General features: G+C 38.2%; 1 protein-coding gene across 1 annotated transcript in view; it reads right to left on the bottom strand.

The window, feature by feature from the left end:
* The window catches only part of HIPK3 (homeodomain interacting protein kinase 3), a 93,174-nt gene that overhangs the window by 23,115 nt on the left and 45,848 nt on the right, over window positions 1–24,211 (bottom strand). Inside the window, 1 exon segment of the mRNA XM_043580900.1 lies at window positions 1,551–1,674. Within this exon segment, the coding sequence (XP_043436835.1) occupies window positions 1,551–1,674 (124 nt within the window).

Here is a 24,211-nt window from a genome sequence, read left to right as displayed (position 1 = left end):
ATAATACCATACATGTCATAACTTGTAACCCACAAAACCAGAAGTATACTTCTAGCATGTGACTGGTACCCTTGGTCCTTCAAAAGCTAAGAGATTATTGGATTCTGCAACTAGATCACCAACTCGCTCAAAAATAGCCACAGTCTAGCCATCTGCATCAAAGTTAGTGGCTGGGTAAAAAGCTGAAGGAAGCCAAGATGTTTGTATGGAAAAGGTTACAGAAACTACCTTCTAAGAGGAATGCTGAACACGGAGGGAGAAAAGCAGAGAATATAGGAAGCCCAGCCTAAAAGAAGAGACTTATGGGTAGAAAGTCTATGGGAGAAGAGATTAAAGTTAATGATAACATCTGATCTCATAATTACTATTAAATGACTTGTAGAATCACTTCAGCAACAGTGAAGTCACCAAATTCACAACCTCTCAGACCCTTTTTGATATAGAAAGCTAAGCCCTGAAAGTCAGAAATAAGGCACATTTCATTGTTATAATTAGATGATGTGTGCATTGAAATGTTCTATTTTTTCATTAAAAGTTAAACACTATATTGTTTAAATAAAAATTATATTTATCCACTACAAACCAATTGAAGACAAAACTGACATAATCACTTTGTTAGTTTTGACTAATGTTTTCCACTAAAATATGATTTGAGTATATATATCTATCTAACAAGGGGGATGCTATGAAACTTTTTAAAAAAATACTGATTAAGATTATAATTACTCCAAAAATAACCTTGGTATTAAAAACAAAAACAAAAAAATAAAACAGCAAACAATATGATCTAATAGCTTACAGAGGCTAATGAACATAACTGAAACTATCATGAAAAGTGTTTCATGGAATAATTTGCTGGATTCTACTGAGAATCATTTATTTATTTATTTATTTATTTTTTTTTAATGTTTATTATTTGAGAAAGAGACAGAGAGCAAGCAGGGGAGGGGCAGAAAGAGAGGGAGACACAGAATCAGAAGCAGGCTCCAGGCTCTGAGCTGCCAGCACAGAGCCTGATGGAGAATCATTTAAATAATGTTAAACAGATATTCAGCACCGTTCAAAAACAACTTAAAATACTAAAGAGGGTTCAAGTGACTGAAGTACTTAAGTCCAATAATGGTTGTTGATTTAAGACCAATAGTTATGAGGCCTTTTATTCCTTGGAAGTGGCTGACATTTCATCCACCATCAAAGTTGTCACCCAAGCATAGCTCTATTATTTAAATGGATACAGTCCAGCCCTTTATAGGTCTGTAGCATAAAAATGATACAAAAAATTCTCCCAAGTGTTTTTTGCAGAACTGTTTTGGGACCTGTGGATTGTAACTTTGTTTATGAAAACTTACTTCAATTGTTATAAAAGTTTTTAAACAACCAAATACAGTTTTGAGATCTTGAATTTAAATTCTCTAAGGTCTCAGATTTTGTTATTTTATTTTAAAAAGATTTTGACAGGTATTATATACTTGGGAAATGCATTCATATAAGTCTACTATTTTTCTTTACATTCTATAAATTCTACCTCGATGATCATGAAGTTTTGTTACCTGATCATACTCCAAGGCTCCTGGGTAGAGTGGCCATCCAAGGAATAATTCTGCAATCACGCATCCCAATGACCACATGTCTATGGCTTCACAAAATGGCAACCCCAATATAATCTCTGGAGCTCTGAAATCGAAAGAAAAAAAAAAAAAAGAGTGATTTCCCTCTAAAATTATCTTAATTCATCTGACATTCTAAGAAAAGTTAATAAATGACAGAGAAGTCACCTTCTATTTATAGTAACTTCACTTTTCAGAACTCTTTGAAGCCTAGCCATTAAGCTTAAAATGGTACAATGAATACAACCATTGCTAGGATAAAAATCTCTATACTTAATCTCATAGAGAATTTTATTAACATATTAAAAAGGGGAAAAAAGCACAAATCTTGACTTTGCAACTGTAACAAATTAGAAATAATACACTAGAAAGAGAACTGGAAAACTATGAAATACATACACTGTGACATCAACAGAATTGAAAACCAGACACTGAAAGATAAGAGCAAAACAAAACAACCCCAAAGGCTAAAAGTGGATCTAGTCCTAGATATTACTTCAGAACACAATAATAAATATTCACAAAACCAGGACCATTAGTCATCCAAATGGGACAAGACCAAGTACAATTTTAAGAGGCAGAAAATAAAGGACATCGAAACAGGTAGAAAGTATTTTATCAGTTGACAAGCTCTGATAACTTGGAAAATGTATTCCATGAAAAATATCATGCCCAGATAAATATGTGCTACTTCACATGCCCTGCCATGATAAAATTAACATTCTGAGAGGCTTCACATACAGCTATGTAATTCCCAAGTAAGCCATACAATCATGGTTACCCTGAACAGTCTCAAACTTACAGAGAAGTTATAAGAACAATGCAATGAGTGGGTTTTTTTCCTGAACCACTTGAGAGTAATTTGCTAAATAACTCTATACTTTGTATTTCCTACAAACAAGGATATTCTCCCACATAACCACAATACAATCATCAAAATTAGGAAATGCACACTGGTACATCTCTACTATCTAAGCCCCATACCCCAAGTTTGGTCAATTATACTAATAATGAATGTCCTTTATGGCAAAAGGATCCAATTCCGAACCATGCACTGCATTTAGTTGTAGTATCTCTTTTTTAGAATAATTTGGGTCTTTCCTTCATTTGTATGACCTTGGCATAAGACATTATAGGTCAGTTATTTGTAGAATGTCTCTCAGTGCAGGTTTGCCTGGTGTTTCCTCATAATTAGATCCAGGTTATACATCTTTGGGAAGAGTATTAGAGAAGTGATTTTTTTTTTCTCATTATGTGCCATCAGGTGACATACAATTTTGATTTGTTCTAGTACTAATAATGTTCACTTTGTTCCTCCTTTTCCCTTTGTAATTAAATATTTTGCAGGATTTCAGTTTGGGACTGTATATATAATCCTTTTCTTATCAAATTTTCAATTTACTTATTTATTTGCCTATGTGAGCCTAAATTAATGGAACCCTATTTTATCCAGTGCGTTATAATCCATTACTGTAGTTATCTATTTTGATACTCTAAATTTCCTAGACTTAACCAGTCAGAACTCTGTCAATGAGCTATGGGTCCTCATTAGTGCCAGGATGGCACTGTTCCCAGGTCCTCTCAGTATACATATTATATACAGTTAGACAAGATAAGTTAGACAAAATATACAGTTAAGCAAAATAAGGCTTCTGCTAATTTCTTTAACTGATACTGCTGTCATTATCTCCTAAGCCAGTGGTTCTCCATCTTGGCTGTACATTATAATCACTTGGTCCTGGCCACACTCCATACCAATTAAATCAGAAACTTGAGGAGGGGAGGGGTGGGGAGTGGGAGAGACTTAGGAATCAGTATTTTTTTAAAGCTCCCAGGTGATTCCAATACATGGCCAAAGTTGAGAACCAAAGCCCCAGGCTCAAGTAGTTAGACCAATGGGAAGACCATTCCATCTTCTCCCTACAGCTCTTCTGATCGCAGTAAGTTCTAGGGATAAGCAAGCTGTTTTCTCCATTGATTTAGAATCTGTCCAGTGACTCTTCTGCTCCTGGACATCTCTGCTGTAATTAATACTTAAGGTTCAACAGACTCTTAATCCACAAGCATTTATTAAAAACCACGCCATAAAAGATCTTTAGAACATAGTTATAAAATACTTTCATTCTTTTGACAAAATGCTTAGTCAGTAAGGGTTTGTGTAGATGCATACATGTGAATTATATTCAGATATAACCAAATGCTAAATTGTGTAGAAAGAGGGGAAAAAACAAGTTACACTAAGTTATCAATCTTACATATTCACAATATTGTACAAAAGACAGAGAAGATCTTACCCTTTTTTTGTTCATTATGATATACAGAGAACCTAGCAGAGAATATGCACTCAGTAAACATTCCTCAAATAAGTCATTCCTATAAAGGTTGGGTCACACACAAAAAAAGGATCAGACTGAAATGAGTTTGAACTGACCTTGAGGAATAGAAGCCTAGGCAGAAAGAAAGAGAAATGGCCACAAGAGTTAATAAAGAGTAGGGACGCCTGGGTAGCTCAGTCGGTTAAGCATCCACTTTGGCTAGGCCATGATCTCACAGTTCGTGGGTTCGAGCCCTGCTTCAGGCTCTGTGCGGACAGCTCAGAGCCTGGAGCCTGCTTTGGATTCTGTGTCTCCCTCTCTCTCTGCCCCTCCCCCGCTCATGCTCGGTCTCTCTCTCTCTCTCTCTCTCTCTCTCTGTCAAAAATAAATAAACATTAGGGGCACCTGGGTGGCGCAGTCGGTTAAGCATCCGACTTCAGCCAGGTCACGATCTCGCGGTCTGTGAGTTTGAGCCCCGCGTCGGGCTCTGGGCTGATGGCTCGGAGCCTGGAGCCTGTTTCCGATTCTGTGTCTCCCTCTCTCTCTGCCCCTCCCCCATTCATGCTCTGTCTCTCTCTGTCCCAAAAATAAATAAAAAACGTTGAAAAAAAATTTTAAAAAAAATAAATAAACATTAAAAAAATTTTTTAAGGAGTTTTATGATTATTTTGAAATATTTACTATGAAAACGTAATGGGATTTGAAATTGGCTACTGGAAACTTCAACATCACATTTGGCAATGAAAGAAAAGTTAACAGAATGATAGTGCCTTGGATATACAACTTAAAGAGACTGAAATTATTTGATACCTGGTTAACAATAAGAAAGCAGTTTCTGTCAATCAGACAAAGAGCAATGAATTCCTTCTGCTGTTTGCTACCACTTAACAAATGAGCGAAATTTGTAATTGATGGTGACAAGAATGTGGAGCTATCTTTTCAAACTCTTGACCAGGAACTGCATAAAGCCACTTTAAGAATAAAACTTGAGATACAAAAGTTACACTCATAGAAGCAAACTTAAATTTCTCATTTTAAAATAAGAAAGAGAGGTGCATGGGTGGCTCAATAGGTTGAGCCCCTGACTCTTGGTTTCGGCTCAGGTCGTAATCCCAGGGTCGTGGGATAGAGCCCCATGCTGGGCTCTATGCTGACCACGGAGTCTGCTTGGGATTTTCTTTCTTTCTTTTTCTTTCTCTTTCTCTCTCTCTCTCTCTCTCTCTCCTTCTCCCTCTCCCTCTCTAAAAAATAAAAATAAGAAATTAGAAAGAATTTTAACTGCAAGTTTTACACAAATTGTGTATTTGCGGTCTTCTGAAAGCAGGTTAGATGTACAAGAAATTTCTTGGGGGGAAGGCAGGGAGAGGAGGCAGGAGTAGGAGAAGACAGCCCTCAGACCTTGAGCAGTTCTGACACCTGTGAAAGGAGAGAGGCAAAGGGAGAGTCGGACAGAGAGAACCCACCACTGCAGTGCTATTAAGAGAAAGTCTTGGCTGGGCCGATGCAGAGTCTCTAAGCAAAAAATTACCTGTGAGAAGAGCTCCCCACCAAGCAAGAATAGTCCAACTCTAATGCCCCTACTATGTTTGGTCCCTGGCTAGGTAGCAACAACCCAGATGCAAACCTGAAGTGCAACAGCTGGAGACTCTCGGTCAACTGTGCTCCCCCCTAAGAGGTTCTCCGAAAGCAGAATCTGAGAGACACAATTCCATGGTTGCCACAAGATTCCCCAAAACTTTTGCTGTTTTATTTTCAAATACATATATATCATAAAGAAAATGCAACAAATTTCCTCACCAAGTCCCATTCAAATGTGCCCAAATTCTCTCCAGTCTACCCTAGCATGACAGAAAATATTACCATTTTCTATGTGGATCAACGTAAAAGGTTGGGAGGCAATACCTTAAAAGCATTTACAATCTAGATGAAACGGCCAGAGATGTCAGAGTTCTACCACTCAGTCTTATAATACATTAAACTTTAAAAAGTAAAATTATGCAGGGTGCCTGGGGGGGGGGGGGGGGGCTCAGTCAATCAGCTCAGGTCATGATCTCTCAGTTAGTGAGTTTGAGCCCCGTGTCAGGTTCTGCGCTGACAGCTTGGAGCCTGGTGGAGGAGCCTGCATCAGATTCTGTGTCTCCCTCTTGCTCTGCCCCTCCCCCGCCTCTCGAAAATAAATAAATAAATATATATATATTTTTAATGTTTATTATGAATGAAAGAACAATATATCCATCTGTCAGTAATGAATAAAGCTTAGTTTTCTGGTTATTTCTTAACTGGCTCTCAAATCCTTCCTCTGGGCTAACTATACTTTTGTATAAAAATGATCACAACAGGGATTCTAATATGTGGACCAGTCTTAAATTTTCTGTTCCCCTCCTAAAGGAAATTCTCCCACTCCTTTTTTCATCTACCCTAACTCCCTTCTGAGCAGCTATAATGTGGCAGTGCTAAGGATATAACAGGGAATACACATCATTTGTACTTCTGGAGACCAAGCAAAGCACATATTAAACATGTCTAACTGAATGGAAAGTATAACTAAACCTCTTGTCTACCACTCTATAAATAATAACTCACAATTAGAAATGTCGAACCCACAAACTAAAAAATTTAGGTCATGTGGTAACAAAGGCAATATATACCTAAAATGCCATGTTTCTTCATTATTATTTTTTTTCTTGTCATGTGTTTTTAATCCAATTTATCAACATTAAGAATAAATTCTTTCGGGGCACCTGGGTGGCTCAGTCCATTGAGAGTCTGACTTCGGCTCAGGTCATGATTTCGAGGTTCGTGGGTTCAAGCCCCACGTCGGGCTCTGTGCTGGAGTCTGCTTTGGATTCTATGTGTGCCTCTCTCTCTGCCCCTCCCCCACTCATGCTCTGTCTCTCTCACTCACTTGCTCTCAAAAATAAATAAAAACATTAAAAAAATTTTTTTTAAAGAATACATTTTTTCTACTTTTCTAAAACCTTGAAACACTAATATAAAATATAGGGTAAAGTGGAGAAGCTGAAAACAGAAAATTTTTAACTATGTAATAAACTGAACTCTGGGGACTATTGCCAGAGTAGAGGAGAATGTTGGCAGCAGATGCTTCAAACAAGAACACAGTGAAGTCCTGTCATTCAGAAAAGAAGATGACTACTAACGGAACATTTTATTTGCTTTACTTCATCTTTATTTACTTTTGTAAGTTGAAAATTCACTTACTGGCCCAAAAAACCAGCCCTGTTAGGAAAAAGGGTATCTCAGTTCAGGAGCTCAGGATACCCAGCTCAAAGAACAATTACATTCTTGTAACAGAGACAGATATCTTGGGTCATCACTGCAAACACCACTAAACTATGAACTCACATGATGATTTCATGGCCATCCTGCAAATGTTTATCATATTCCTAACTCACAGAGAGTAAGTTTTCTTTTCTACATATAGAGAATATAATGGTTAGGCAAGTGTAAATATCTAGTCTGCCTAAGAGCTTCACTTCTCATTAAAATTAATAAATTAGCATAATGCTGATATACTTCAGATTCTGGTGAGTCTAGTGACAGAACCACCCTGTTCTGGCCAAGTCCAGAACACTAATCAAATAATTTCTGAAATGACAAGCTAAGGGCCAGAAGCTGACGGTAAGTAACATCCCTCAGTGAGACTGAAAGGTACAGTCATCCAGGCTCCTCATAATGATACTTCTACACAAGTATTTATCTACATGCTAAAAAGATACTAGAGAAATGCAACACCAACTTGGAAAAGGTAAATAAATGGTAACCTCAGTAAGGATGAAAATACTAAAATGAGAACAGTTTTCCTAAGGTAGAAGATGCAATAGGCATTTTTTAAGATAACACTTTCATTAAGGTATGGTATGATTCAATGGTTTTTATATATTCACAGAATTGTGTAACCATCACCACAATCAACTTTAGAACATTTTCATCATCCCAAAAAGAAATCCTACATCCATTAGCATTTACTCCCTATTCCTCCCAAACTCCTCCATCCCGAGGCCACCACGAAAGTAAATCTTTCAGTCTCTTCAGATCTGCCTATTCTGGAATCATCTAACATAATCTTTTGTGGCTTCTTTCACTGGCATGTTTTCAAGGTCCTAGCATGTGTCAGTACTTCACTAACTTTTATTGCTGAATAGTATTCCATTGTGTGGATATACCAGACTTACTTATCCACTCACCAAGTGATGGACATTTGAATTTTTTCTACCTTTTTTGGCTAGTATGAAAAATAAGTTAACCAAGAGAGGCCATATATCAGCTCCCAATGCTGCGGAGCAAGAATACTCCAGGGCTGAAGAAGGTCAGAGCCTAAAGGCTATGCACCAAAGACAAGTGATGCCTCAGACAGAACTAGCCAGGACAGGAAGAAAATACCTTTGATGGAATAGAAATCCAAAAGGGAAAAGAGTGTTGAAGGAACTACCAATTTTTCTGTTGTTTTTTTTTTTAATTTTTTTTCAACGTTTTTTGTTTATTTTGGGGACAGAGAGAGACAGAGCATGAACGGGGGGGAGGGGCAGAGAGAGAGGGAGACACAGAATCGGAAACAGGCTCCAGGCTCCGAGCCATCAGCCCAGAGCCATCAGCCCAGAGCCCGACGCGGGGCTCAAACTCACGGACCGTGAGATCGTGACCTGGCTGAAGTCGGATGCTTAACCGACTGCGCCACCCAGGCACCCCTAATTTTTCTGTTTTAATTTGATGCAGCACTCTTTATGGTCGAGATAATCTTGTGCTACCCCTTTGTCAAACCTCTAGGGCACTAAAAGAACCTCTTGCCCATATACTGGCAATCCATTTTAAAAGAATGTGGATCATGGTGCAATTCCCTTCAGTAAGTTTCATAAGAACTTTATGCTATGGTGGTACTAAAAAACTGAGAATCGATGCGCAAAAGCTCTAGGAAGACAAATTTTGGAGTCTGGTAAGGAGCCACTAACTTCAAACAATGAAAACCATCTAAAGAGAGCTGTATTTCAAATGCTCAAGAGTAAGCACTTAGCTCTCCCTCCACTGGCAAGTAATTTACCAGAGCCTTCATATTTTCATTTTTAAAGACGCAGTTCTACGGACCCTACATTCTCTGAAGATTATCTAAAGGACTAATCTTATGCTTTTACCTATAAAAGAATGTGTGTAAAATGTTAAACAGTATATACATTCCCATAATTTATTCATACTCCCACTGTCCAAATTCACACCTCCTCTCTTCTCAAGCCACCACCTCCTCCCCATCCTCATTCCGGACTGTTGTCCTTGCATCCTACTTTACTGAAAAAAAAAAATAGAATTTGAAAGAAAGTTCCACCTTCTCATCATCACATCTACTAGCCCACTTGCATCTGTCAGTGCTTCTATCTAAGGCATCCAGGCTCACTTACTGAAGCATATCACTCCACCAATTTCTTCACCCATCCCTCTCCTCGTCTCTCTCTCCCCCCCTCCCAAACCATCTTCTTTATACACTCTCCATCAGCCATCACTCCTTTCTTTTTTTCCCCTTTATACAAGTCCTTTTTAAAAGCGCTATTTAGAAAAGCTGCCTCCAATTCTGCCCCCGTATTGAACTTACTCTCATCAGGTTTTCATTTCCCCACCATTCCACCAAAATAGCTCTCTTGTCAAGGTCACTATCAGCCACTGCACTGCCATATCCTTGACTTATTGGACTTGATGATTATATTATGCTCTCCTGCTTTAAACACTGTCTGCATTTGGTCTTCTAGAACACCACTCTTTGTTCTCCCCCTTATCTCACTAGCATTCCCTTCTCAGATTCCTTTCTGGTTCCATCTCATGTCCACAAGCTTTAAATTCTGGAGTATCAAAGGCTCAGTCCTTGGATGTCCAACTTCTCTATCAACATTCACTCCCCTTAAGTGATCTCATCCAATCACAGAGTTTTAAACACCACCTCTATTCTTAACACTCTCAAATGTCTCTTTCCAACCCAGACCTCTCTCTTTACCTCCAGACCTATGTATCCAACTGCCCACTCAACATCTCTTCTTGAGTATCTATTAGAGATCTCAAACTAAACACATTCAAAAAGAACTCCCAAGTTCCCCCAAACCTCTCCTTCCCCAACCTTCTCCATCTCAGGAAATGACAACGCTATCCTAGTTTCTCAGATTCATAATCTGGGAGAATCAAATTTGACCCTTCTCCTTCTCTCACTTTCCACATCTATCATCAGATCCCATTGACTCCAACTTCAAAAAAGATCCAGAATTTGACCATTTTTCTCCACCTTTACTACCATCACCCTAATCCAAGCCACCATCATCTCTCATCTGGATTACTGCAAAAGCTTCCTAACTGTTCTTCTTGCTTCTGCCCCTGTCCTCTACCACTTATTCTCAAGTTAGCAGCTCCATTTAAAACACAAGTCAGACCACACCATTCTTCTCTTCAAAACCCCCAACAGCTTCCCATCTCAGAGTAAAGTCAATCCCTTACAATGGCCTACAAGGTCACACATGATTCAGCCCTTAACTACATCTAATATTTCCCATCACTATACCACTTACTTGCTCTGATCCACCCACACTGGCCTCCTAACTGTTTCTAATCAGAGTTCCTATTTCAAAATCTGTTCCAGGCAGAGGGAATAGCAGGACATAATCTCTTTACCCTTACTTTGTGTTTCTGCTCAAATATCACTTATTAGAAAGCCCCTCCCTGACCACTTTAAATATAGAAGGATAAGCCCCTGCCAACACATAAACTTACCTTTCCTCCTTTATCCTGCTTTATAGTTCTCTATAGCACTTCCAACCAACTAAATATGTTTATTACCTATTTTTCCCTCCCCCACTAGTATATAAGTTCCATGAGGACAGGAACATTTTTTTCTTTTAAAGTAATCCCTATACCCAACATGGGGCCCAAACTCACGACCCTGAGATCAAGAGTCACATCCCCTACCATCTCAGCTAGGCAAGTGTCCCAAGGTCAGGAACTTTAATTCTCTCAATGCTATATTCCCAGCAGTGAGAAAACTGTGTGGCACATAGTAGGTACTCAGTCATCATTTGATCATGAACTGATCTATCAAAGGGAGCTCTATAAGCATACATTCACTAAATCGAAAATGCTAAGAATATTTCTGTTAAATCAAATACTTAAGCCAAACGGGTAACAACCAAGAGACTTTTACATGGCAGCCACTTTGCATTTGGGAAAGCTAAATGTTTTGACTATATAAAAAACAAAAACAACAACTACAACAAAATACCATTTACTGAGCTTTAACAATGGGTCAAGCATCATGGAAATAACTTTTAATGCATTACCTCATTTAAAGAAGTGTTCTAAAAAGACAGATTTCTGCACTGTTCTTCTGCTCCAAGATAAAAAATGCTGGTAAACAAAATGTTCCACGTAAAACAGAAGAAGTCCTCAGTTGAGTACAGCCAGCCCACAGAATCATGAGAAATAATATATCATTGTTTTTGAAGCAACTAAGTTCGCAGTTGCTACACAACAACAGATAACTGATACAATACCCCAAGTTACCCAGAAAGTGATGGAACTAAAGATTTCAAATGCCTGATTCAAAAAGACTTTCTCTAAACCATACACAATCTCAAATTATTAAATCTTATGACTGAAAGAAACACAAGAAAGTCAAAAAGAAGACCTGGAAATTAACACCAAGGTAATTTTAGCAATGCAATTAAAATTATGCTCCCGTTTTATTTTCCACAGAATAGAAACATACTAACTTATCTACGTTCTCTAACAGTTCCATAACATGAGAAAACATCTGTTATGTGCCTTTTCTTTTTTTTTTTTTTTTAAATTTTTTTTTTCAATGTTTATTTATTTTTGGGACAGAGAGAGACAGAGCATGAACGGGGGAGGGGCAGAGAGAGAGGGAGACACAGAATTGGAAACAGGCTCCAGGCTCCGAGCCATCAACCCAGAGCCCGACACGGGGCTCGAACTCACAGACCGCGAGATCGTGACCTGGCTGAAGTCGGACGCTTAACCGACTGCGCCACCCAGGCGCCCCTGTTATGTGCCTTTTCTGATTAACTGGTCCTTAGTTTTCTAGGATAATTTTTTTATTTTTTTCATCTTTTTTAAGTAAGCTCTATACCCAATGTGGAGTTCAAACTCACAACCCCAAGATTAAGAGTCATATGCTCTACTGGCTGAGTCAGCCGGGCGCCCCTAGGACAATTTTTTTTTTTTTAAGTTTATTTGAGAGAGAGAGAGAGAATGCATGAGCATCAGCGGGGGAAGAGGCAGACAGAGGGAGAGAGAGAATCTCAAGCAGGCTCTGCACTGACGGTGGGGCCTGAACCCACAAACCATGAGATCATGACCTGAGCTGAAGTCAGGACGCTTAACCGACTGAGCCATCAGGTGTTCCTAGGATAATTTTTGTTTGTTTTAAAGATTTGCATGTCATTTTTTAAACCAACTTTTCATTCTGTATAAATCCTTTAGGAAATACATAATAACAGCAATAACATCAGTTACATAATGGCTTATGAAACAGGCAATGCTCTAAGTGCTTTTTAAGTATTAACCAATTTGATAGCTATGCTAATCCTTTTAATAGGTGAAGAAACAGATACAAGGATAAGTATCTTGCCTACGGGTCACACAGTACAAGGTACAGCTGGATTGAAAGCCAGGTTTTATGACTTCAAAATCCATACCTTTAACTCTTACATTTTAAAATAAATAATTCCTAGGATTACTGAAACTATCACACTTTTGTCTTACTGGAAGTTCTCCCACTTGGATGCTATACTTATCATTAAAAGTGTTCTTTTCTCTTTAAACATATCATCTTTGATTTTAGGACTAACAAGGAAATGTGAAATATAAATACACTTATGTAAAAGAACTTAGTTGACATTTTACTCCTTTCTCTGATCTTTAAGCATTTACTCATCTTAACCATAAATAATCTTTCACATTAAATACACAGTCATCTGCTAGATACATCTTAGTTAAAATAAGGCTCTTACTTTGGCAGATACCGTGTTCCCAAAGATGACTGTAATATCCTTTTACAGAAACAATTAGGAAATGAGCTCAGCAGTGGATTTGACCATCTATACTCCTAAGTACCAATTTAACATCACACACTCAATAAATTCTTACATGTCAAAGCCCTGTACCTAGCAAAAGACAGCAAAGACCTAAAGTGGTTATAAAAGGCAGGCACCAGGAAACGTACATTTGTACAAGGACGGCCAATCTAAGAAAGGATACACACTCAAGTTTTATAGGTAATTAACTCCTCGGAATCAACCTGGCAAGGAGGGGAAAGTATACATTTCCACAATATTTGTTTCTAAAACAAGTATCTAATAAGATACAAAAAAAAATAATGTTAAAAAAATTGTCAGTCACCTGGACTTTGTAGAAATTTCATGTTTTCTTCTAATACTACCATCAAATTAGACCACATAATCAGTGTTAGGTGAATTTTGTTTCCTTTGCTATAAGGAATAATCTTCCAGCGAGAGTTTTTGAGGTAAGAATACACTGCCTCTGGAGAGAAAGGACATTGAATGTGCGTCGTAGAGCCTCTCTCACTGCAGGAAGACTGTGAAGGAGACTCTTGTAAGCACAACAGGGAACTAACACTGGAAGACCTCTAACAATCCTTCCAAATTAAAATGCTACTAAAACCTATGAAAATATCAAAGAACATTTCTACAATGGGAACTTTTACAGAAGGATGACTGTTAAAATATACTAGTGAGTTAATTTCCAGTTTGATCACACCCTTGTCAATATTCTACAGTTTGGAGCTTTAAAAAAAAAAAGTGTATTTATTTTGAGAGAGATAGTGCACATGTGCACATGTATAAGTGAGTGGGGCAAAGACAGAAAGAGGGAAAAAGAGAGAACCCCAAGCAGGCTCCATGCCCTCAGTACAGAGCCTGACACAGGGCTCGATCTCACAACTATGAGATCATGACCTGAGCTGAAAGTCAGAGTCAGACGCTTAACCAACTGAGCCACCCAGGCACCCCAGTATGGAGCTTTTTAAAAATAACCAACACAACCTCAACATTCTGAGAAAAGCAAATAAATTTCAAAAGAGACAATGAACCACTTCTAGAAATATTTTTCTAAATTATAAACATTTTTAATATGGTAAGAAATGCGTTACCAGAGGCAACAACATCCCTACAAAATACTGGATATTCACATACTGTTTTTATGACTGTAATCGCAGCTATTCAATAACATGTTGAAATGCAATCAAAGTGCACACACTCTTAGAATAGACACTCATTCAAATGCAGCTTAAGTCGCAAGCTAAAAATATCACAATTAAAAATATCCTTATTCCAAGGCCACTTAATCTTTTAAGTATGCAGGACAATGATACAGATCAAAGCACCAAGTACAAAGAACAGCAGTAATGATAAATAATTCCAAAACCTATTAAATGTTAAACCTGTGAGGTAGAAAAATAGGAGTTGGCAAAGATTTGATATTCATCACCAACATGCCAAATGTATGGCTTAGAGCCCAGTGTCCAAAAGGATGGATACATCAATTATTTGAACATCTAGGATCAACAGCTAGTATTTTGTAGAGAGAGGGGTCAGAAACATATCCCATTTATAGACAGCATTACTTCTTTCATGTTTTATCTACCAAGAAGAGTTGGAAGATCACCAAGAATTCTCATGACATGAGAGAGAAGACTGAGAAAATTGTTAGTAATACATCAAGAGAGAGAGGCAAATGGGGTGAATTGGTAGGGGAATATGAAAGTATCCATAAATAATAAAGGAAAAACATATCTGAGTTGAATGTGTCTGCTTTTTATTTTGTTTGGTCATATACTACTGGATGTTAAAAAAAATCAATGTAACTAACATATATACAAACTATATTACTAGTATCTTACATTTGCATTGCATTTGTATTTTACAATCTGTTCAAATATTTTATTCTATGAGGTAATAAGATAAATGTTGTTATCCCTATTCTACAGGTGGTTAGGAGGAAAGAACAAAACAATCCAGGATTTCCTAAATTTAACTATGAGATATATTTACAATTATAATGCATCATCAGTAGCTGCCAACAGAAGCTCATAATCTATAAATTGCATTTAAACTAAATCAGACAACAAAAAATATTTAATTGCCATAAATGATTCAATTTTATAACTTCATAATAATTACTGAAAATAACAAAAAATGTTTATGAACTCTTAAGAGTCAAATTCTGTGCCAAATGTTTTACACACATTATCTCATTAAATCTTATCAAAATCCTCTGGGGAAGGTACTATATTATCCCATTCTAGACATGAAGAAACTGAAGCACAGAAGCAACTTTTCAAGGTCTCTGTGGATGGCAGAGCTTGTAAACAACCTATGCAGTCTGAGTTGACAGTCCAAGCGCAACACCATGCAGATAAATCATCTTTATGTTATGAACTATTACAAATGCATTATTTAATCATAGGACCATATACCTTTGCATTAATAAGCTAGTAGAAGATTAGGCATTGATTGATCAAGTAATCTTACATAATCTGGTGGCACTCTGGAGTATACCATTTCTTATAGGTCAATGATCTTAACAGGGAAATAGAGTAGTTCCTCCCTTACCCAGGGGGGTTATGTTCTAAGACCCTCAGTAGATGCCTGAAACTACGGATAGTACCACACACACACACACACACACACACACACACACACACACACACATACACACACACAGTTTTTCCTGTACATACATACCTATGATAAAGGTTAATTTATAAACTGGACACAATAAGAAGTTAACAATAATAACAAATGGGGCGCCTGGGTGGCGCAGTCGGTTAAGCGTCCGACTTCAGCCAGGTCACGATCTCGCGGTCTGTGAGTTCGAGCCCCGCGTCGGGCTCTGGGCTGATGGCTCAGAGCCCGGAGCCTGTTTCTGATTCTGTGTCTTCCTCTCTCTCTGCCCCTCCCCCGTTCATGCTCTGTCTCTCTCTGTCCCAAAAATAAAAATAAACGTTGAAAAAAAATTTAAAAAAAAATAATAACAAATAATAAAACAGGATAATCATAACAATATACTGTAATAAAAACATGTCAGTGTACTCTTTCTCTAAATATCTTACTACAGTATACCCACCCTTCTTGTGATGATATGAAATGATAAAATGCCTATGTGATAAGATAAAATGAGGGGAATGAGGCAGCAGGCATTGTGATGTATTGATCCTCTGACAGAAGTCAGGAGAATCATTCCCTTCTGGACCACAGAAACTGTGAAAAGCAAAATCCTGGATAAGGGGTGGACTACTGAATATTACTATTTTCTCATACTTTTTTTCCTTGTATGTTGACATACTGTTAGACCCATAGAAAAGCTGCAAAATAATACAAAGAATTCTTCAACCAGGTTCCCCAAATGTTAACATTTTGCCACATTTGTATTATCCTCTTTTATGTACATACACAAATATAATTTTTCTGAATCATCTGAAAGTTGCAGACACTGTAACCCTTTACCCCTAAATACTTGATTTAGTGTGTACTTCATAAAAACAAGGACAATCTCTTACACAGCCACAGTGTATTTGTCAAAATCAGAAAATTAATATTAATACAATACTATTACTCAGATTTTGCCAATATTCCCAAGAAATGCCTTCCTTTAGATCAAACAAAATTTTTAAAACTAAGTAAACCCCAAACCCATGTCTCTTTAGTTTCATTTATCTGAAATAGCTCCTCAACATCTTTGTGGTTTTCCTGATACTGTCATCTTTGAAGAATACAGACCAGTTATTTTCTAGAATGGACCTCAATTTGTGTTCATTTCATGTTTCCTCACAAGGTTTAGGTTATCTATTTTCAGCAGGAATACCACAGGAGTGATGCTATCTTACACTTAAAAGCATATTTGGGGGGGGGGGGAGGAGGGGGGGAGCATATATTAAAAAAACATATTACTACCATCAGTTTTTTCAAGGAATATTTATTGATACTTCTCAGATAGATTGTTATGTGCTGGTATAATCAAGTGACTATAAACTTTGGAGTAACAGAAGAGAATTCAAATCCCAGCTCTAGTAGTTACTTACAAAACTCTAGGCCTTAGGCATGTTATCAATGTCATTGCCACCTCAACTCATGCATTTGCAAATGAGGGATACACTTGCCTTTCCAGATTACTGTAACAATAAAATCAAGTACTTGGCACATAATTAATAACCCTTCCCCCCAAAAACACCTGAAGTTGACTGCTTGAGTGATTTTCCCAAGGTCACAGGGTCAGTGAATGGTGATGCCAAAACAGAACTTGGGTTTAACCAATAAATCTCATAAGAAATAAAATGTGCCTTCTACAAGCAGTAGTGTTAATATTTATGCATGTGTCTTATCTTCTCTATTAAGAAGAATATAAGGTTCTTAATTATCAGGAGCTGCCTCTCACTGGGTTTGATACTTTATATAGCCCCTGGCAGACAGAGTATTTTATAAACAGAAGTCACTTCTTAAAGATGTATGCAATGAACACAAAATACTCCATTAGACACCATGCCCCCAAATACATGCCATTTTAATATACATTTTAAATTAAATTCTCCGATGGGGCGCCTGGGTGGCGCAGTCGGTTAAGCGTCCGACTTCAGCCAGGTCACGATCTCGTGGTCTGTGAGTTCGAGCCCCGCGTCGGGCTCTGGGCTGACGGCTCAGAGCCTGGAGCCTGTTTCCGATTCTGTGTCTCCCTCTCTCTCTGCCCCTTGCCCGTTCATGCTCTGTCTCTCTCTGTCCCAAAAATAAATAAACGTTGAAAAAAAAATTTATAAATTAAATTCTCCGGTATTTGATAACCTACAAAATGTCCAACTACGTTCAGCAACTTCTGTACCTAGAACAACAGAATTTAAGTGAATGTGAAAATATGAAACACCCACATACACATATTTTCCTCTACATACTTTCCTACCAGAACCATATATCCCAACAAATAACCATCCCAAAGAATTGCCAGAACTCAGTAAGAAGCCTTCAAATATACTGAATTATATTCCACCTAATAAAAGAAAATGGAAGGGTACTAATTAGCTGCTATCAGATTAATACCCTCAGCAAGACCAAGTACAAAAACTGGATCAAACACACACACACAACAACTGTGTCAGTGGCTTTTGGGTGACAGTGATATGTCACTTTAGGTTCATCAACTGTAACAAATTTGGGGTGCCGAGGTGGCTCAGTCGGTTAAGCCTCTGACTCCTGATTTCAGCTCAGGTCATGATCTCATGGTTCGTGGGATCAAGCACTGTGGAGGCTGCCTGCTTGGGGATTCTTACTCTTTCTCTCTCTGCCCCTCCCAGCTTGCACTTGCACGTGTGCTCTTAATAAATAAATAAACAAACAAACAAACTTTATTTATTTTTTTCAACATTTATTTATTTTTGGGACAGAGAGAGACAGAGCATGAACGGGCAAGGGGCAGAGAGAGAGGGAGACACAGAATCGGAAACAGGCTCCAGGCTCTGAGCAGTCAGCCCAGAGCCCGACGCGGGGCTCGAACTCACGGACCGCAAGCTGGCTGAGCTTGCTGATGACCGCAAGCAGCCATCGTGACCTGGCTGATGTCGGACGCTTAACCGACTGCGCCACCCAGGAGCCCCTACAAACAAACAAACTTTAAAAAGAAATTACAGGGGTGCCTGGGTGGCTCAGTCGGTTGAGCGGCCGACTTCGGCTCAGGTCATGATCTCATGGTCCGTGAGTTCAAGCCCCGCGTGGGGCTCTGTGCTGACAGCTCAGAGCCTGGAGCCTGTTTCGGATTCTGTGTCTCCCTCTCTCTGACCCTCCCCCATTCATGCTCTGTCTCTCTCTGTCTCAAAAATAAATAAACATTAAAAAAAAAATTTTTTTTAAATAAATAAAAAGAAATTACACCAAAATTGTAACAAATGTACTGATGTGGCTGAGGGGGCAGGGGAGTCAGAGCGGGAGAGGTTGTACTAAGGGGTATGGAAACTCTGTATCTTCTGCTCAATTTTGCTATGAACGTAAAACAGTTCTAAGAAATAAAGTCTACTGTTAAAAAAAATTGTGTGAAGTCATCAGAGAGCAAACAAAACAGCTAGGACTTGAGGGAACAAAAATCCCAGAGCAAAGAGAAACTGATTATTAAAGTTGGCCTTACATTTCCTTAAGGTAGTCACCAACTGACAGTCAAACACAGAGGCTGAACAGAAAAGAGTGGCCTAAATTTAGCCTACAGCTATTCCACTGAGCTGGGAAAACAAAATCTGGAATTCAGAACCAGCCAAGGAAGAGGGGCCATGGTGGATACTCCAGGCTTTTCAAATGAAACCATAAAGGGCTATATCCTAGGAACAAGGACAAACTGAAATAGACAAGCCTCATTTGGAATAACATGAGCTACCTACTCTACCTGGTTTCCAGAATAAAAAAGAACTATCTCTGGAGGAAGATCTTATCATCCAGAGTTACTAACATAACACTGTCCAACAGAACTTTCCACAATGACAGGACCGTTCTCTGTAGTAGTCACACGTAGTTACTGCGCGCTTGAGGTGTGGCTAACGTGACTGAGGAAAAGAATTTTTAAGTTTATTTAATATTAAGTAATTTAAATTTAAGCCTAAACAGCCATGAGTGATTAGAGCTACCATAATGAACAGCACAGCTCAAGAATTTTTCATACCCAAGATCGAGTACTAAAGAAACAAACAAAAAACGTTACCAGCCAAATAGGAAATAAAATCAGATGTAAAGAAAGAAAAGGAGAAAAAATTCAATAGAAGCCTTACAGTTATATAGCCAATGAAATTATATTTTTAATTTTTTTTTTTAAATTTTTTCATTTTTGAGAGACAGAGAGAGACAATGCAAGCAGGGCTGGGGCAGAGACAGAAGGAGACACAGAATCTAAAGCAGGCTCCCTGGCTCTGAGCTGACAGTATAGAGCCTGACATGGGACTTGAACTCAAGAGCCATGAAATTATGACCTGAGCCAAAGTCGGTCACTTAACCAACTGAGCCACCCAGGCACCCCTTATAGCCAGTGAAATTATTACAGGGACTTTAAAATAACAATAGAAATGTTCGAGAAAATTTCACCATAAAACTAGAATTTACTTTTTAAAATAGCAAATTCTTGATTTCTAAATACAATTCCCTCCCCCACTAAAAAGAACTAAGTCTCCCAAGAGAAATGACTGATTAAAGGTGGGGAAAGTATAAGGTGGGCATGGAAATCTTCTGGTGCCAGAAAATCACTCAGCAACAAAAGAAATTATCTACTAATATAAAATATCAACAAATCACAAAATCATTATATTGAAATATAACCTTAGATAAAAAGGAGTACATGCTGTATTGTTTCATTTTTATTAAGTTCTAGAGCGGAAAAAAGTAATCTGTAGTGAAAAAACTCAGATCAGTAGTTACATATGGAAGGGGCAAGAGTGAGAGACAAGACCAAATGGGAAGGGACATGAGGGAAATTTTTGGGGTGATGGTAGTATTCTATTATTTTGATAGGAATTTGGGTTGACACATTTGTCAAAACTTACTAAATGGTATACTTAAGATTTGTGCAGTTTCCTATATATAAAACTTACTTCAAAAAAAAGAATCATAGGGGTGCCTGGGTGGATCAGTTGGTTAAGCATCTGACTCTTGATTTCAGCTCAGGTCATGACCTCACAGTTCATGGGACTGAGCCCCACGTCGGGCTCTGCACTGACCACATGGAGCCTGCTTGGGACACACTCTCTTTCTGCCCCTCCCCCACTCATGCTCGCTCGCTCTCTCTCTCAAAATAAATAAACTTTAAAAAAAAGAACCATAAATATTGAGCTATTTTAATTTTTTTTAACTTTTTAATGTTTATTTTGACAGAGAGAGACAGAGCATAAGCAGGGGAGGGGCAGAGAGAGAGGGAGACACAGAATCTGAAGCAGGCTCCAGGCTCTGAGCTGTCAGCACAAAGCCCAACACAGGGCTCAAACTCACAAACTGTGAGATCATGACCTGAGCCGAAGTCGGATGCTCAACTGATTGAACCACCCAGGCGTGCCTCAAGCTATTTTATGATTGACATGCTTCAGTGTTCATTGGTACAATGTGCTAATGTCTACAACTTACTTTGAATTACCTTATTAAATAAAGATGGAATAATGAGTAGAAAAATACCTATGATAAAGACAATATAGCAAAATGTTAATTGTAGAATCTAGGTGGTCAGGTATATGCATGTTCACTATATAATCCTTTTAACCTATTTGTAAGTTTGAAAAGTTTCACATTAAAATATTAAGGGCAGGATTTCAACATAGGCCAAGCAGAATTCAACACACACACCTCAGAGTCAACTGCTTAAACCAAAAACAAAAAAACAAAAAACAAAAACAAAAGCAAACAAACCTTAAATGTAGCCACAGAGGGAAAAAAGGACTTGCCATCCACAAAAGAGCCAATTTGCTGTGGAAATAATGGAAAGCCAAAATATAACAGGATAACATCTTTAAAGTGATTTAAGAAAATAACACCCAAACACACCTGGGGAAAATATACTTCAGAAATTAAAATATTTTTTGCATAACTCACATATTCTAACATTCATCTAGAAATGCGAAGGAGCAGAAACAAGGCTTTGAAGAACAAGCAGGAGGACTATCAGTTATGGTAATGACACTGTGGTACTGGTGCAAAAAGAGACAAAATAAGGACAGGTCATCATGGAGAGTCCAAAAATACCCACATATAAACCCACAGCTGGTTTACGACGAAGTTGGCACTGCTACGCAGTAGAATAATAAATGGTGCTCTGTTTAAGGGATATCCACGTGGGGGAAAATGTACCTTAATCGTTACCTCATACGATAACACAAAAATCAATTCCAGATGGATGGCAGATCTAACTAAATGTGATGGTAAACCAATAAAGCTTTTGAGGCACCTGGGTGGCTCAATGGGTTGGGCACCCGACTTCGGCTTAGGTCATGATCTCGCAGTCCGTGAGTTCAAGCCCCATGTCGTGCTCTGGGCTGATAGCTCAGAGCCTGGAACCTGCTTCAGATCCTGTCTCCCTCTCTTTCTGCCTGTCCCCTGCTCGCACTTGGTCTCTTTCTCTCTCTCAAAAATAAAAAATTAAAATTAAAATTAAAAAAAAATAGTAAATCTTTTAAAAGAAAATATAGGAGGGGTGCCTGAGTGGCTCAGTCGGTTAAGCATACAACTCTGGCTCAGGTCATGATCTCTCGGTTCACAAGTTCAAGTTCGAGCTCTGCATGGGCTCTGTGCTGACAGATCTGGGGCCTGGAGCCTGCTTCAGACTCTGTGTCTCCCTCTCTCTCTGCCTCTCCCCCACTCATGCTGAGAATTTCTTAAATAGGACAAAAATTCTACTAATCTGAAGGAGAATTTTGAAAAATAAAGCAATACAGAGGAATGTGGGGTACCAACACCCATGCAGTCAAAATAACTTTTGACTTCCCAAGAACTTAACAACTAATAATAACAACTAATAAAGCTTTTACGATAATATAGTTCATAAATAGATATTTTGTGTTACACACACACATACACGCACACACACACACACACACACACACTATATTCTCCTAATAAAGTAAACTACAGAAAAATAAAATGTTATTAAGAAAATCATAAGGAAGATGGGGTGCCTAGCTGGCTCAATTGGTAGAGCATGCAACTCTTGATCTCAGGGTTTTAAGTTTGAGCCCTACATTGGGTGTAGAGATGACTTAAAAATATAATATTAAAAAAAAATCATAAGGAAGAGAAAATACATTTACAGTACTGTACCATGTTCATCAAAAAAAATCCGCAAAAGTGGACTCGTGCAGTTCAAACCCATGTTGTTTAAGGGCCAACTATATATTAAAATAAGATCATGTATTAAATTGGTCCATGTATTCACCTAAGTCAGCTCTAACAAAGTGAAAAAGAAAGCCAAAGAATGGAAGAAGACATTTCTCCAAAAGATTTCATATTAAGAATAAACACTTTAAAAACCACAAATGAGGGGTGCTTGGGTGGCTCAGCTGGTTAAGCCAACAACTCTTGACTTCAGCTCAGGTCATGATCTCACAGTTCTTAGGATCAAGCACCACGCTGGGCTCTACACAGAACCTTCTTGGGATTCTCTCTCTTCCTCGCTCTCTGCTCCTCCCCCACTCTCTGTCCCAAAATAAATAAACATTAAAAAAAAAGAAGAAGAATGAGACTGTCAAGCAAATAGAAAATCAGACAAAAGAAACTTCACAAAATAGAACATCCAAATAGTCAATAACCTTGACTTGGGTAGTGGTTATAAGGGTTAGTTCACATTGCAATTATGAAACTGTAAATTTTAAATTTATACACTTTATACTATCTTCTACTTTAATAAAAGTTTACAAAAAAATGACAGATTAGTCATTATTAACACAAAGTCAATTACTTTACATAAGCTTTCAAAGGTTCTGCTCTGCGGGGTAACAGCAGGACAAACACACAATGTAAGCCATCATGGAACAACTGGGAGACTCCCTACCATCTTGTTACCATTGCATAATTTTCCTTTAAACCATACACTCTTTTATTTTTAATAGCTTCTACTTATAGGGTGTATACAATCTCCCAAGACTATATTGAGTGCTTCACATGCATTGTGGAGTTTAACCTTCACAAGAACCTTTGAGGTAGCTATTAGCATCATTATTTTACAGATGAGTAAACTGAGGCTCAGTAAGGTTAAACAATTTGCTCTAGTTGACATATTAAGTGGCAGAACAGGAATTATGAACCTGTGAATAAATACAGTCGCATAATTTGTTACTTGGCATTATTTAGCACCAAACATTAAGTATACTGTTTATTTTTTTAAATTCTACCCTTCTTTGAAAATACTTTAGGGGTGCCAGGGCGGCTCAGCCGGTTGAGTGTCCGTCTTCAGCTCAGGTCATGATCCCGTGGTCTGTGAGTTCGAGCCCCACGTCAGGCTCTGTGTTAACAGCTCGGAGCCTGGAACCTGCTTCGGATTCTGTGTCTAACTGTTCCTCCCCCACTCGCTCTCTGTCTCTCTGTCTCTCTGTCTCTCTCTCTCAAAAATAAACATTAAAAAAAATTTTTTTTAAAGAAAATACTTGATATTCAATGCCTCATATGAACTACTGAAAAGTCTCAGGTTTTCCTGTAATCCCTAAAAAGGAACACCATCATATCAAAAATACTATATAGTGCGTAAAGGCCTGTTACTAATTCAACGACATTC

The sequence above is a fragment of the Prionailurus bengalensis genome, chromosome D1 (assembly GCF_016509475.1).
Source record: "Prionailurus bengalensis isolate Pbe53 chromosome D1, Fcat_Pben_1.1_paternal_pri, whole genome shotgun sequence".
Classification (NCBI taxonomy): Eukaryota; Metazoa; Chordata; class Mammalia; order Carnivora; family Felidae; genus Prionailurus; species Prionailurus bengalensis.
Note: the sequence above shows the minus strand (reverse complement) of the source record. Positions and strands in the feature narration are given on the sequence as shown.